This window comes from Rhipicephalus sanguineus, chromosome 1 (genome assembly GCF_013339695.2).
Source record: "Rhipicephalus sanguineus isolate Rsan-2018 chromosome 1, BIME_Rsan_1.4, whole genome shotgun sequence".
NCBI lineage: Eukaryota > Metazoa > Arthropoda > Arachnida > Ixodida > Ixodidae > Rhipicephalus > Rhipicephalus sanguineus.
This window is the reverse complement of record NC_051176.1, coordinates 329,501,690-329,516,637: the sequence shown is the minus strand read 5'-3', so window position 1 is coordinate 329,516,637 and position 14,948 is coordinate 329,501,690. Positions and strand designations below refer to the sequence as shown.

The following is a 14,948-nucleotide window of genomic DNA, read 5'->3' as shown; positions in this document are numbered from 1 at the left end:
TGGCAGAGGTGGGGGCTCAATTAATGCTGTTTTGGACCTAAAATTTGGGCAGGAAGTCAGGAAAATCGGACGCTGAAGCTCTTTAGCATCCAAAATTTCAAATATTATTATATATCGATGTTTACAAGGCAGATTTGGAACTCCGGACTTAAAGGGAGCACACCCTTGTCCGGCACATCAGTTGGGCTTCCACAGAAGTTGAAAGAGGCGGAGAGGCTGAGGAAATGGCATCTTTGCCTACAACATGTACAGTGTTGTCGGCAACACTTTCATGTTGCTATCTCATAAGAATATGCTTAGGAATCCTCTCCAACTTTTTTTTTTCTGCAATTTTGCCTCGAAGTATTTGAAAAATATTCTAGAAGTATTCGGAGAAATATTCGAAAAATATTCGATTCGATTCGCACTCACACTTCAATATTCGAATTCGCATCGCACCCAAAATTTTGCTATTCGCACAGCTCTACTTAATATAAGATTGGTCTGTGGAAAGCATTAACTGCCAATCGGTTACTTAAGTGATAAGTGAACGGTAAGTTTCGTTTGTGAATACAGGCCTAAATATACCGTCTCCTGTGCGGCCTTAGGACCCTCTTTCAGAGCGCAGCTCTTAGGCGCCCGATCCTGCTTTGAGCAGCGTCGCCGTCACTGCAGGTGGCGTAACCAACAGACCTGAAAAAGTAACCGATAGGCATGAAAAAAAAAATACCCAGGATCGAATTGGATTTGATGTCGGGCTCTCTGCGTGGCAGTCAAATATTCTACCACAGAACCACGCTGGTGCTTGAAACTCGTTTGCAAAAAGACCCTGTACAGGTGTCATGTTGGGCAAGGAATCGCGTTACCCTATGTAATCTAGCGTGGCAGAAGAGTAAAACAACAACCAGTCATCACACAATGCTAATTGCACAACGAGTGTGTTGTTTAATGCTTCCCACCCACTGCAAAGTGCTCAGCCATAATTCTTCGTCATCATCCACATGCAGCATCAACCAAGTGCACGTAATACCTTACAGATGTGTAGCGGGTAGCTCGCTTATTCGCAGAAAGATGAATATTGGCGTAATGGGTGCTGTTCTACCTCACAAAAATTATGATTTAAGGCGTAGTGGATACCTTGCGGAAAGCCAAACCTTCAAACACAGTTGGCCTTGCCCCAACGTGAAGCTGCACTCAGAATTCGCATTAGGGTCATTCCATGCCAAATCATTCAGCGTTTTTCCGACTATCACAAATATAGCTGAAAAAATTTCCACATTTTTCTTGAAGTTCGAAACTCGTTCTGCTCGTTTATTTCTGTTGCCAAAAATTTTCCCGCCTATTTGTGAGAGTCTGTAGTTTTGCGCCGACTGAGCTAAAGGGCATCAAACAACAATTTTTTTTCAAAGGACGTTTATGGGATGCACTCGATAAAATGGTATTTCCGGCAAGCTAATGAAGTGATGTAACTGTAAAAATAATGACTTATTTATGTATATCGATTCTTCGAGGGCTTTTCGCAAGAGCAAAATTGAATAAGAATGCAAAGTTTGATATTTTTTTCCAAAAACAAGGCAAACTCAAAGGGTAGAAATGAACTATATACTGGTGGCCTGTTCGACATACTACAAAAGAAAAATAATTTAGTTGCTGAATGTGTAGCATCGTCTGAAAAAAAAATTGCGAATTTCACTTTTTTTTGAGAAAAGCTCTGTATTCAGCATCAAAAAACTTGCCTTGGTGGTCGGACTAAAAATATGCACGATACTTCATTTGGAAGCTCTATGTATTAGCTGAACATAGGCAAAGTTACAAAAGGGTATTATTTTTTTTTAACTTGAGAAATATTTTTTTGAAATTTTGTATCTCCACCAGCTTTTCGCCGGCGTAACTCAAGCGGCATGAAGCACTCACAACGGCAATCTTCAGTCCATGCCCACTGACCTGGGATGGCCCACTGACCTGGGATGCAGACGCATGGACTGAAGATTGCCATTGTGAGTGCTTCATGCCGCTTGAGTTATGTCGACGAAAAGCTGGTGGAGATACAAAATTTCAAAAAAACATTTCTCAAGTTAAAAAAATAATACCCTTTTGTAACTTTGCCTATGTTCAGCTAATGCATAGAGCTTTCAAATGAAGTATCGTGCATATTTTTCTAAAAAAAAGTGAAATTCACAATTTTTTTGCAGACGATCTGCTACACCTTCAGCGACTAAATTATTTTTCTTTTGTAGTATGTCGAACAGGCCACTAGCACATAATTCATTTCTACCCTTTGAGTTTGCCTTGTTCCTGGAAAAAAATATCAAACTTTGCAACTTTATTCAATTTTGCTCGTGCGAAAAGCCCTCGAAGAATCGATATACATAAATAATTCATTATTTTTACAGTTACATCACTTCATTAGCTTGCCAGAAATACCATTTTATTGAGTGCATCCCATAAACGTCCTTTGAAAAAAATTGTTGTTTGATGCCCTTTAGCTCAGTCGGTGCAAAACTACAAACTCTCACAAATAGGCGGGAAAATTTTTGGCAACAGAAATAAACGAGCAGAATGAGTTTCGAACTTCAAGAAAAGCGTGGAAATTTTTGCAGCCATATTTGTGATGGCCGGAAAAACGCTGGATGATTTGGCATGGAATGACCCATTAGGCAGTATCGTAACTAATCGTCGGTGATTTTTTCCTCGACAGAAAGAACCAATAAACATGAAAGCATCTTCACAGGAGAAGCACATGCAATCAACATGGCAGTGGACCACAGTAGAAAAAGAAAACATTAAAAAATCTGTAATATTCACAGACTCTTTGCGCATGGTAGGAGTATTGCAATCAGGAAGGCCACACAATAACCCGTTGTAAGTACCCTTATTAGAAACATGAGCGCAGCTCAACGACATCAAGACATTACTGTATGCTGGGTGCGCAGACATTATGGAATACTGGGAGCTGCATATAAACCAGCTCTGGCAAAATGACTGGAATAGAGCGACTGAAAACAAATTACACATTATACAACCAAGGCTTAGATCAGCACTTTTTCCGAGCCATGAAAGACACGAGGAAGTCATCCTGTCTCAAGTACGAATAGGACACACATGTGGCACGCATGGTCATCTTTTGACTGGAGGAGAGCCACCAACGTGTGTGAGTTGTGGAGGTGCTTTTACTATATTGCATGCTGTTTTATGTTGCCCAGGTACAGAAAGCCAGCGAAGACAACGCTTTCCAGGAGTTTTTAGTCCTAGCATAACCTTGCATCTTGCTTTATTCTTTGCCAATGACGCTATGTTTTCGTAAAAAGAGTGTTCCATTTTCTTAAAGATATTGATTTTTTAAAGTACGTACAGTAAAACCTCGGTGATACGATCACGGCTCGTACGAATTTCGGGGTGATACGAATTTTTCTGTGGCCCCGGCCATGGCCCATTAGCCTGCAATGTATTGGAGTACGGTTGTTGCAAACCGATTTTCAACCCGCGACGTTTAATACGAACGTACGCTAGCGCACAGTTACGAACAGGTGCTGCTTGCACTGTCGCGGAAGACGCGGCAGTCACTCGCGGGCGCGGGCATGCGCGCTGCGCGACCATCAACGGTAGGTCGTTGCCTCCGAGATAGTGCGCGCGAATCTTGGAGGCATATAGGCGCCTTCACGTTTAGATTACAAATGACGTTGACGTCGCGTTTTTTTTTTCCGGCTCGTGGACGCGTACTGCTGTGCTTGAGGCAGCAGCGTCCTTGTACTGTATTAACACGTGCCTGCCACGTCGATGCAAGCCATGTCCCCGCAATCAGACGTTCTATGAAACAATACTGAAACTTGGGCTGCGGGTCCGTCATGAAGTCCCATTAAAGGTGGACAAAGACACCAAGAGACGAAGCGGATGGTCGTGGCGAAGGAGTTTGGCCTCTTATCTATGTGCGAAGCGCTTCTTAAGTTACTTTCGCCGCAGCACCTCGTTGTCATGCAGAAAAGCGTAGTAAGATTAGGAAGGGGCTACAAGCGGTCACGGGGCACAACACATCTGGTCCATTAATCACATACGCGCATGCACCGTATATTTACGAGTAAAAGTATGATCGTTGACGTCTAAAAACTTTACTGGCAGTCATTTAGAGCTGTTCGTGACGTCGCTGCGGCCCTGAGAAACACTAAATCAAAACGTATGCCAACTTTTTTTTGTCGCATACTAATTTTCCGTGTTTTCTGGTGATACGAATTTCGAATGATACGAATATTTTTGGTAACCCCACGAGATTCGTATCACCGAAGTTTTACTGTATATCTTCAACCTAATCTGCAGCCCAATTCTCCGTTTTAAGGCATAAGTCAGCAGAGACTAAAGTGTAGTGGCTGTGGTCTCGTAACACTTGCTAGACAAGTGTAAATACATGAGGCGGCCTGCCATTGTGTATTCATACTTCATTTTTGTTTTTATTTTTCAGCTCAGTCAGTACTTTAGAGCTTGAACTTCACCATGACCATTGTCCCAAGACACATATTTTACAGTTATTGACCTACTGTAGGATGGAATCATCGTTTAAATTTTTAAAATTCCGGTCAAAGATAAAAACCCGATCACACCTCAATAACGAAATAAGCGGTGGCAATATTTTTCCTCTGCTTCCACGGTTCTGGCAATATCAAGTGCATGTTGTGAAGTCAGTGCAGAACCTTCTAGTAGTAGTTGCTCCCATAGCTGTCAGTAGGCAGTGCTTTTCACGAGCTGATCCTGAACGAATTCATCTACCTGTGTACCGAAGCCGCATGTAACAGAAAGCTCGTGAAGGCCTGTGACGAATGAATCCACTGATTTCCCCAACATTTGAGCTCGCTGGTGGAACTGTTGCCACCCAACAACAACATTAGTTGTATCAACAAAAGTAAGCTTCGAGTTTTTGCCATGGTGATGTCAAATTTGTCCATTTCGCTCATCTTGTTTCCCACACGAGATTCTTACACTTTTCTTGTTGCAGCTGACTACTGCTCTTGTGGTAATGCATAGAAAATGTGCTGTCATTTCACAGCCAAACAGTGTAACAAAAGCACTTTGCATCAAGCAGCTGGGTGGGCATTATTCTCCGAGGTTGGAAGATAATTTTCGAACAGCCTGTACCACTGCTTTTATGGAATGGCTGTCCGCCCTGGTGCTGGCAGGAATTTCACTGGCTGAAACAGGCTCATTTTGCAGCTTATTCGAGTCCAACCTTATTTACCCTCATCGTCATCTGTTGTATATACAACTTGCACATGCAGAGCGACAGTCAGCCCAAGTAAGCGCAACTGTAGCCGAAAGAAGACCCCTTTATTCCATTAGTAGCTGTAGTATATACAAATAAGGGCCAGCCGTGGTCCGCTCTAGTAAAATGTAACATAACTATAACAGGCCACATTTCCAAGGAGCCTCATACTAACATCGTTAAGAACGGATGGCCAAGCCTCGGAATGCCAGAGTTGCAGCTTCTGAACTCAAACACCTGCCATTCTTGTTGTTAGTGTGATGCTGACGAAATGACCTTCTTCTGCTGGTCCCACATAGACAATGAACATTCAGCACTGCTGTTCTCTCGATAACAGCTAAACACACAAGAATGATGGCATAGCATACCCAGTCTAACAGCCTTATTTAAAGATATCACTGCCAACGCAAAGCTGTGCTTATGGCCTCTGGCACGTGGGAATACTGAACTGCCTTTCTCCTAATTATTCTCCTTACATTACAAACTGTTGTTAAATAAGTGGTGACAGAAAATTTGTGAACCTCTGTTTTTTGCTCTTAATCAATGGCTACTGACTCGTTAATAGCAGCAATGAAACTCATTTGGCCCAGTGCGACACGAATGTTTAATTATATGCTCGTATGCTACAACCGGAGGCAGTTTCGATTTCAAAGAGCACTCGGTGGCCCCGTGACGTAGTCGCCATTACTCGTTAACAAATACTATCAGGTGACCACGAGACCCAGTGACATCACTGGCCAGCTTCTGCCATGTTGTCAGCGCTGCTGTTTTATCTACTCCGTTGAGCGTTGCGAGTGCTTGTTTCCTCGATCATCAAACTACGTTGCTTATCTAGTGCGGCAATGGACGGAAGAGCTGGGAGGAGTGTAAAAATCAGTCAGAAAAGCTCGATTCACTTCGCAAATCTCTCCAATGGCTGCAATTTTCTTCTTGTTGTCGTCGTCCAACTGAGGCAATGTTTTCATGAGGCTTCGAGTAGTCGCAGCATTAGATGTGCTGAAACATTTTCACTCCGATCAATTGTAAAGTAGCAGGTTGAGAAGTGACGAAGGAAGCAGTGAAATCACAACATTGGCTCTCTGTAACAGTGTTTATGCGTAACATGCAAGTGACGTGATGTACGCCTTACTGACTCATCTTTAGATCGGGCAACGCCGCATTCTCAAGGCATACCAATCCCACGTACACATGTCGGAGGCCTGAAGCAGTTATCTGACCACTACGCAATGCGATCCCAGCAGTAGAGAGCTTTAGTTTGTCTGTACAGTTCCTGACAATTGCAGATACAGTCAAAGTCAAACCCGACTAGTATATCGAACTCGGGTAAATCGAATTATCCTTTATATCGAATTATTTTCGAACACGGCAATGTTTTAACGTCACTGTATAGGAAAATTTACGGATACACCAAACAAAAATTGCCAGAACACTTGATATATCGAACATTGGGCAGTGTGATACGACCCAAGAAGTTGGCTTTTTCTACAGGAAGGGGACTTTCCCGGACGCATTTGGGAAAGTCAGCGGTGTGATTAAAAGGACGCCCTGCCGAGCGAGTAGAAACCATAGCATGTCATCGCATGCTTTCTCCCATGATTTCTTGTCGCAGCAGTCGTTCGGTGTTATTCGCTTCTCAGCTCCCTTTGTTAACGCAATGGCTGCCGTAAAACGGAAGAACCTGGTTGTTCTCCGCAAAGCTGGCGATTGTAGTCGAACGTAGAGAAAAGAAGTCTGATGTCGCAACTGCGCAGGGCATTCTAAGAAGCACGCCGAGTATGACATTGAAAAACTATGCCAAGATTAGGGCCAACACAAACTAGAGGCTTCACCGCCTGACGAGCACGCACACCTGCGTATTAATAAGTTTAGTTGCTGTTTGCATCAATACCGTATTTTCTCGCCTACAACCCGTGCCTGCATATAACCCGCATCCCCAATTACAAACAGTGGAAAAATGAACTAAACAAAAAATCCCCGCGTATTGTCGTGAGCTGCCTTTCTTGCACTATGTAAAGCAGTGCCGTGAAGCCAACTTGCACACCGAAATTCGCATCAAAAATATGGTAAATTCTTTAAAAGTTTTATATAGAATTACGCGATATACCGAATTAATTCCCTTTTCTTATCGAGTTCAGTATATGCGGGTTCGGCTGTACTTGGTTACTGGAGCTGCTGACTGCTGCAGCAGTAGCAGCAGCCGAGCGCATAGCAACATCTTGTGGCGTTTTGTCCGACTACAATAATTTTTTCTTCTGTTTTCTCTGTCGTGTTGCTGTTCTTGTCGAAAAAAAAGAAAGCAATGAGAATACCCTGAGAGTTGCTAATTATCTCACTGCTAATGTTTTACACAGAGTCAGTAAGCGGGTAATTCACTGCAATGTTATTTTGTAGGTCTCTGGTTAGGCTATGCATCATCAGGTGTCGCTACCAGCGTTGTCCGTCTCGTACACGCCTCCGGTAACCCAGCCAGAACTCATGACTTACGTTGCTTACCAAATGGCCCCACTCGATGACATCATCGCTTTTTGCTTCTTTTTTCCGATTCGGCACTTTCACGAACTTCAAAACTCAAACTACTTTTTAGGCTGTATTCGTGGCTGATATTGTGCAGATTGCACCTATATGCACCCATTAGTGTAATGCAACAGTCAAATTGTGTCCGAAATTTTTGTGTCACCACTCCTTTAATAAGGACACTGGATTTGCACCTTCTTGCCTTGTCTATGGCATATTTATTTATTTATTTATTTATTTATTTATTTATTTATTTATTTACAAATACTACTGCAATCCCATTACAGGATTTTCGCAGGATGGATTTCGCAAAATATAACAAATACAACTTTATAATATCACTAGCAGGGCAAACAAAAACAATAATACAATTTAAAAAATATATAATATGTGGGTACTGGCACAAAGACAATACAGATATCATGAAATAAAATTTCTCCAACTGCCAGCTGAAATGACTGGCAGATAGGGGATAACAGCGATCTTCTTTCACTTATCTGAGAGCAATGCCGCTGCATCCAGCCCCTGTTTTTGTAGCATTGGCTACACTGGCCGAGCCGGAGCGGTTTCGCGCGCGTGTACAAGAGCCGTGCTGCGCATGCGCGAGGAGCAGTGAAGTCACATGGCGCACTGGAACAGCCACAGCGTGCGCCTCGCTGGTCTGCGTTTGCGCATTTTTAGTGCACTTGGCGTCCCTTCTTCACGTAGAGAAGCAGATGCAGTGCAGTCTGGATGACGTCGCCGGCACGGAATGCAGCATGTCGCATGTCGCGGCGTGACGGACGCCGGAGGCGTCGGTCACGCCGCGCATCGGACTATAGAGGGCTGCGCGTTTGTTAGCGTAGCGTCGCTGTGCCAAGCGTGCACGCGCGTTGACGTTACGCTGGAGTATATCAGCCCCTTAATTTTGCACGCATACGCAGACGTATCAGTGAGGGTATACATATAGCGGGGAGGAGGAGGAGGAAAAGAAAAACGGAAGGACAGGGAGGTTAGCCATTTGTCAGACCAGCAGGCTAGCGTTGCCAGTGTGGTATAGCCATGGAGAAGGAGAATGCAAATGCTGCTAAGTGACGCAGAAAAGCGAAGAAGCTTGACAACAAAGAAAGCTAAGAATAATCAGCTGAACCATAGCTAACGCATGTATATCCTGGCATAGCCGAGCTAAGCCACTGCATATTTTTTTGTTCACTGTGAAGTAGAAGCAAGAGTTATGTGCCGAAAACCAGCCGCTTCCACCCTACCAACCTGACACAAATAACTTTCGCATACAACATGAGCACAAGGCTTTTTTAGAACTGAGCAAACACATGGCAGTCATTATGATGTGAATTTCATCTTTCATGCCAGGAAGAATCTAGGAAGTTTGTGCACAAACGTTTACAGAAGGGTGCAGGAAGTGCAGGCAGCTACTGGTGATGAAAATTGGTCTACAAAGCACTCTACACATTTCACCGACTGCGCCAGCAGCATTGTGTACTCAATACCTTTGTCGTGCAGTGGCAAATATATTGGCTAAATGGGACGGTGTCTCAATGTTTGCCTAAGAGAGCATGCTAGCTCTTTGAGAGGTACGCCTTCATTACACCTTTCCTTCCATTGCCGGTAGTATGGCTACCCAGGAAATTGCTGAAGCTTATGAAATAAGAAAAAGCAAGGACACATGTGCAAGGCATCCATCTATCACACTGACTAATGCTAAGGTGTCATTCCTGGACCACACGTGATTGTAATTAAGGTATCACAACAGATAAGCTTTCCTGTTTTTTTTTTTTTGTTCTTTTTTTTCGGAAATTTTTTAAGCTGGCACGGTCTGGTTGATAATTGCCTTTCTTTCTGTTGAAATAATTCATGTTGTTTTGTTAATAATAATGTAATAACTGTTTTATTCATAATAATAATTTCATAGATATGTTTTATCAAACAGCACCTGTGTTGTGTCCTCTCATCTGTCCGTGTTCATTTTGCACTGTGCAAATATGTCTCTACTCTTCTTGTCTTTTGATTTATTTGCACTGGCCATGATGAGATTTGTGTTTTGTGCATCATGTTATTTTCTCCACACCACCAATTTTAACTTGGACCTAGACGAATTTGATATTGAGACCATCTATAAGGACTATGAGTATTTGTTCCTTCTACAGCTTATTAGAGGATGGAATGCTTTTCTTGCACGTACTAATAGTTATAACAGTGCGTGCAATTTTCTATTATTATTTTAGTATCCTTATACACTTCTCAGCATTAAACTATAAGCCTTTTTTTGCTGTTGCATGTCTGCATAACATGTTCATAACATGTCCTTCGTTACTGTTTCATGCAGTGTTAAGTGCAAGTAATTTTGTCAACAATTTATTCCTTTTGGGCCGACTAACTTTCTTAGTCCCTTTCTGCAATAGTATTCACCTGTTTGAGTCACTGTTTGTATGGATCTTCATGGTTGTACTACAGTGTATGTTAAATGTTAATACTTTGCCTTGTCTTTGAGCAGCTCTACCACGAATCACTGCCAACTCTATTTCAGTGTAGTAAATAGCTTATAATGAATGCAGGATGCCAAGGCTCCACTACAGGAGACATCAAAAAAAGTTTCCACTAACATCTTCGACGACGACGATGGTGATGACATTTTTGCTTCCAAGTCTGAAAAAGCTGGCAACTCTGTATTGTCCTCTCAAGCAAAGCAGAATACATTGTTCAGCGAGGACACTGGTGTGTATTTTTCACATTTTTATTTCTGGCTAAAGGAGTCATACTTCATGTCATCATTATTTAAGGTATTTTAACTGGACCTGTGCGAATAGCAATATTTTGGGTGTGAAGCGAATTTGAATATTAAAGTTCGAGTGCAAATCGAATCGAATATTTTTTTAATATTTCTCTAATGTTTTTCGAATACTTCGAAGTGAGATTACAGAAAAAAAAGTTGCAGAGGATGCCTAAGCATATTCTTATGAGATCGGAACATGAAAGCGTTTCTTTTGGTTAGGCTGGTGAAGTGCTGGAGGGGTGCTTCTAGGTTGTATTCCATAGCTGTCTGATGAAGAATGAGGCAATGCAGAGGCCGAATGGTGTTTATTTACATGATTTGGTACAACCAAAGTGCTGTTGACAACACTTTACACACGAAAGGAAAAGATGCTATTTCCTCAACCTCTCCTCCTTCAACTTCTGTGAAGGCCCAACCGATGTGGCGGACAAGGGTGCACTCCCTTCAAGTCGGGAGTTCCTCATTTGCTTCACGGATTTCCCTAACTCCATTGCTGCAAGTGGTTTTTGTGGCAGTTGTTGGTGTCGGCATCAGTTCCGGTGGAAGAGGTCACGTGTTTTCCACACACGGCTTTTGCAGACACCGGACGAATGCACGCTTTCGCAAACCTTGCCAAGTAATGTTTTCACGTTAAATGCAGTGCAAAGCATGGCCAAACAGAAAACGATTCCTTTTGCACGGTAACCCGTACACCTGGTGGCAGTGCACTGTCTGCTGGGTGAAAACGAAACTGTGCTGCTAGCTGTCGCATAGGGAAACGGGTGACAAAACGTGCAGTATTGCCACGATAACTATATTTCACCATTTTTGGGGTGATACAAATGAATTTTATATTGCATGCTGATTTCACGGTGCCTAGATGTTATTTGGAAAGCACATTTCGCAAAACAAGTCGATGGAGTACGAAACCAAAACCACGTTCACAACATTAGCAACAGCCGACCGCCAGTGGCAGATGGAGTGACATTGGCATCACAAAATGACGACGGAATGCATTTAAAGGTAGTCTGCACGTGCTCATTTCGTGCTCGACTACGGCCTGTCTGTGCTAGCAAAGTATAAATGGTGACACGCTTCTTTCATTATGAGAGCTCATATGAAAGGAAAGTTATTTTGCGTGCTGAAGGCAGCTGCGCCTTGTCTATTCTGCGTGCCCAAAATCTGTGTCCATGAGTTGTGCAAGCAAAGGAAGGAAATCTGCAGTTTCATGTTGACCAAGAAAAGTTTCTACAGGCTGATAATTAGAAAGTATTCGGACCTCGATGACAAGCTTGCAGGCGTTCTAAAGCAGCTCCATGTAGACAGAGCTTGTCAAGGTAAGGGTACCTTAAAATGGCACGCGATCGCGGCGTATCAAGAATTGACCTTAAGGCTAGCAAAACTGGATCACTGAAGGAAAGGAACTGCCAGCAGAATAAATTTCACTTTCTATGAGGGTGCATTGGGCTTGCTTTTTTTTTCTGATCGTCAACAGAACGGCATGCCGTAGTTTTAAAAGATCTTGTGTAACATTACGCGCAGATGCATTTCTATTTAGAACTCTCAAAAATTGAGCACACGTTACAGTGGATTAGGTACAGTATAAGCAGATGCTGCGCTTCACACTGTTATGCTGCACTCTTTCTAGTCTGTGCACAGTGATCAAGCTACCTTGTTTAAAATAGTGTCAGGGTGTGGTGACTGCTGTCAAAGATCGTGAGGAGAATTGGGCTTACACGCATCATTTAGAAGAGCTGTCATTTGATTTTAAGTGAACCAAACCTTTACATTTATTTTCCGGAAGTTCGAATACCTCGAATAGCAAGATTCCTATGCGAACCGAATAGCAATTACTATTTGAAAAGTGTTCGAATATTCGTACACCCCTAAGCTTAATCTGTGCACAACTCACTGCTGCACGGCAGTAATGGAATCTACTGCCATCACTGCACTTCTAAGAGCTTTATCCCCACAAAGGGCTTACTTGCTCTATTAGTACAATGGAAAAATTTTCATGAAAGAGTGGCATTGAAATAATTCTGTAAGTCAGAGGAAATGGGCTAACTGCAACTGTGATCACATTGTCGTAAATGAGGCATCACATATTTTTTTTGGTAGGAAGGTTGTGGGAAACTTCTTCCTCTTCATTTACCCTAAAGGCCCTTTATGAGTATACATAAAAAAAGAGAGACAATGCGTGCATAATTAGTCAAAACTCAAAATATTCATACTTTACAATAAGCAAAGGTCACTACAACCTAGCATGGACAAACAAGATACAAATCATTCATAGTCAATAAAACACTTAAGGGGGCACACTGCACTTGAAAACTTTCTTTTAAATTCTTTATCGATTTAGATGAAGTTCATGTATATTTGTCGGCTGATTTGAAATATGCAATTACAGTCAACTGCCAATTTTTCGGACTCCCTAGGGACCACGAAATCGTCCGAAAAATCGAATTCATGCTTTTTTATTTAGCTGAAGCGGTCAAATCGCCCCAGCCACGTCCGAAATAGCTTTAATGCCTCCCAGTACAATTATCAGGCATTTTGGTGCGCGCCCAGGCTCTCGCAAGTACATTTGGTACCTGCCGCGAAACCCGCTTAACTACGTACGTGCCAACCGCCACTTTTGCATCTCGTGATGAGCGCCGCTGATAACAGCAAAGCGCGGAATAGATTACGGCTATCTCGCATGAAGCATTTGTAAACGATGACGCGGAACACAAAGACTGGCAGAAGAGAGGACGCCTCATCCGGCTTTCTCCGATGCGTGTGCGCATGTAAACGATGCACACACACATCGCCGAATCGCCGCCGATACGCAGCATTTGCTGCCGTGTCAAGCCAATCGTTTCTAGTTGTGGGCAGCACATCGCCAACTAAGCTGACGCCGTCACTTTACTGTTGCTGTATCGTACGCACCAGGGTGTCAAAACGAAATGTTTTTCATTTCGGTTTTAGTTTCGTTCCACCGCAAAAAGTTCCGTTCCGTTTCTGTTCCGGAACGAAAAAAAAATGTTCCGTAACGGTTCGTAACGGTTTTTTTACACAAAAATTTGAAAGTAATCATAAAAAACATTGGATTTGTGATGTAGTTACTTGCCCTCCTCTTTGGAAAGTGGGACGAGGATAAAACACGTTCTTCAGAGGAGCGGAAGCAACTCTACCACAAATTCCTACCAACTTGCACAAAGCAGTATTAATTTCAAAGTGATAGTACTTAATTATTTTCTCAAAAGACAAATACGATTTTTTTAGTGGGCTCAATGCTTTGTGTCAAGGGAGTGAGCACAATCTCAGAAGCAGCACGTCACTGAGTGCACTCTCTGATGTGCGAGACCGCTGTTCTGATAAAAATATCGCCAGGCCTGCGCGGAACACGCAGCACAGTCAAAGCAAAAGCTGCAAGAGCGGACTTTGTAGAGCCCTTTGCAGATTCTCTTGGGGAAACTAATACAAGTACACATGCAAGGTACCCACTACGCTATAAATAATCGTTATTTTTCTCAAGTAGTGAAGTTCCCACTATGCAATTTTTCGTCAATTTTTTTGAAAAACGTGGTACCCGCTACACATCTGTAAGGCAGTGCACTTTGTGCTGTGGCTGATAACGATGAGGAATTATGGCTGAGCACATTGCAGTGATTGGGAAGTAGTGTTGCGGAATGGGCACCTCCATTCCTTTCCAGTTCCATTCCGGGCAATTAGGACTTGCCGCAATTCCATTTCTTTCAATTCCTCGGAACGAAAAAACTTATCCCATTCCCACTCTGGGAATGGCCGGGCAGTTCAATTCCATTCCTGTAATTCCTCAAAGTAGGAAAGGCATGTTGATAGTTTTACCGAGTTAAACAACTCGGCCACGCGCCTCCGGATGTCTAGCATAACAACGGCGAGCTATTTATATACACCATTTAACGCTAACGGCACGCAGAGCTCGGAGGTGCTCGGAGGTGCTTCGGTATGTGTAGTATCACCCGCGAGATTGCCCGAAGGGCGCGCTTAAAGCAACGCTCCTACATTTTCCTTCAGATGCGCACTAAAAGGTGGCCCCTTTCTGTAGCCACTGATGATGTGGAACACCAAGTAAATGATGCGTTTAACGGCACCGTGTGGCAGGAGACACGAAGCGGTCACTCTACGTGCCGCAGTTTTAAAGTCTAAGAGCGTTGGGTTCTAGCGCGCTGCTCAAACACGAAGAAGTAACAACAGTAACAGTTCGCGCTCGTCTTGTGTGTACCTGTGCGTTCTTTTCGAGTGTCCGTCCTTGTGTTTGAGCAGTGCGCTGCAAGTGTCGAGCTGTGACCATTGTTAGTTCGCGGTCACCCTGTGTATGTTCTTTTCACGAGTCCTTTGCGCTCGAGCGGCGCGTTGCAAGTTCTGAGCTGCTTGCCGTTCTTCATGTGACATTCTAATTTGTTGCTATGGCATTCATTGCTTCGCCGTTGCAGC

At 43.2% G+C, this 14,948-nt stretch overlaps 1 protein-coding gene across 1 annotated transcript in view; it reads left to right on the top strand.

The window, feature by feature from the left end:
• Window positions 1-14,948, top strand: part of LOC119379533 (WASH complex subunit 2) — a gene marked incomplete at its 5' end in the record, with an annotated part of 624,148 nt that overhangs the window by 574,561 nt on the left and 34,639 nt on the right. The window contains 1 exon segment of the mRNA XM_037648828.2: window positions 10,294-10,453. Coding sequence (XP_037504756.1) covers window positions 10,294-10,453 — 160 coding nt within the window.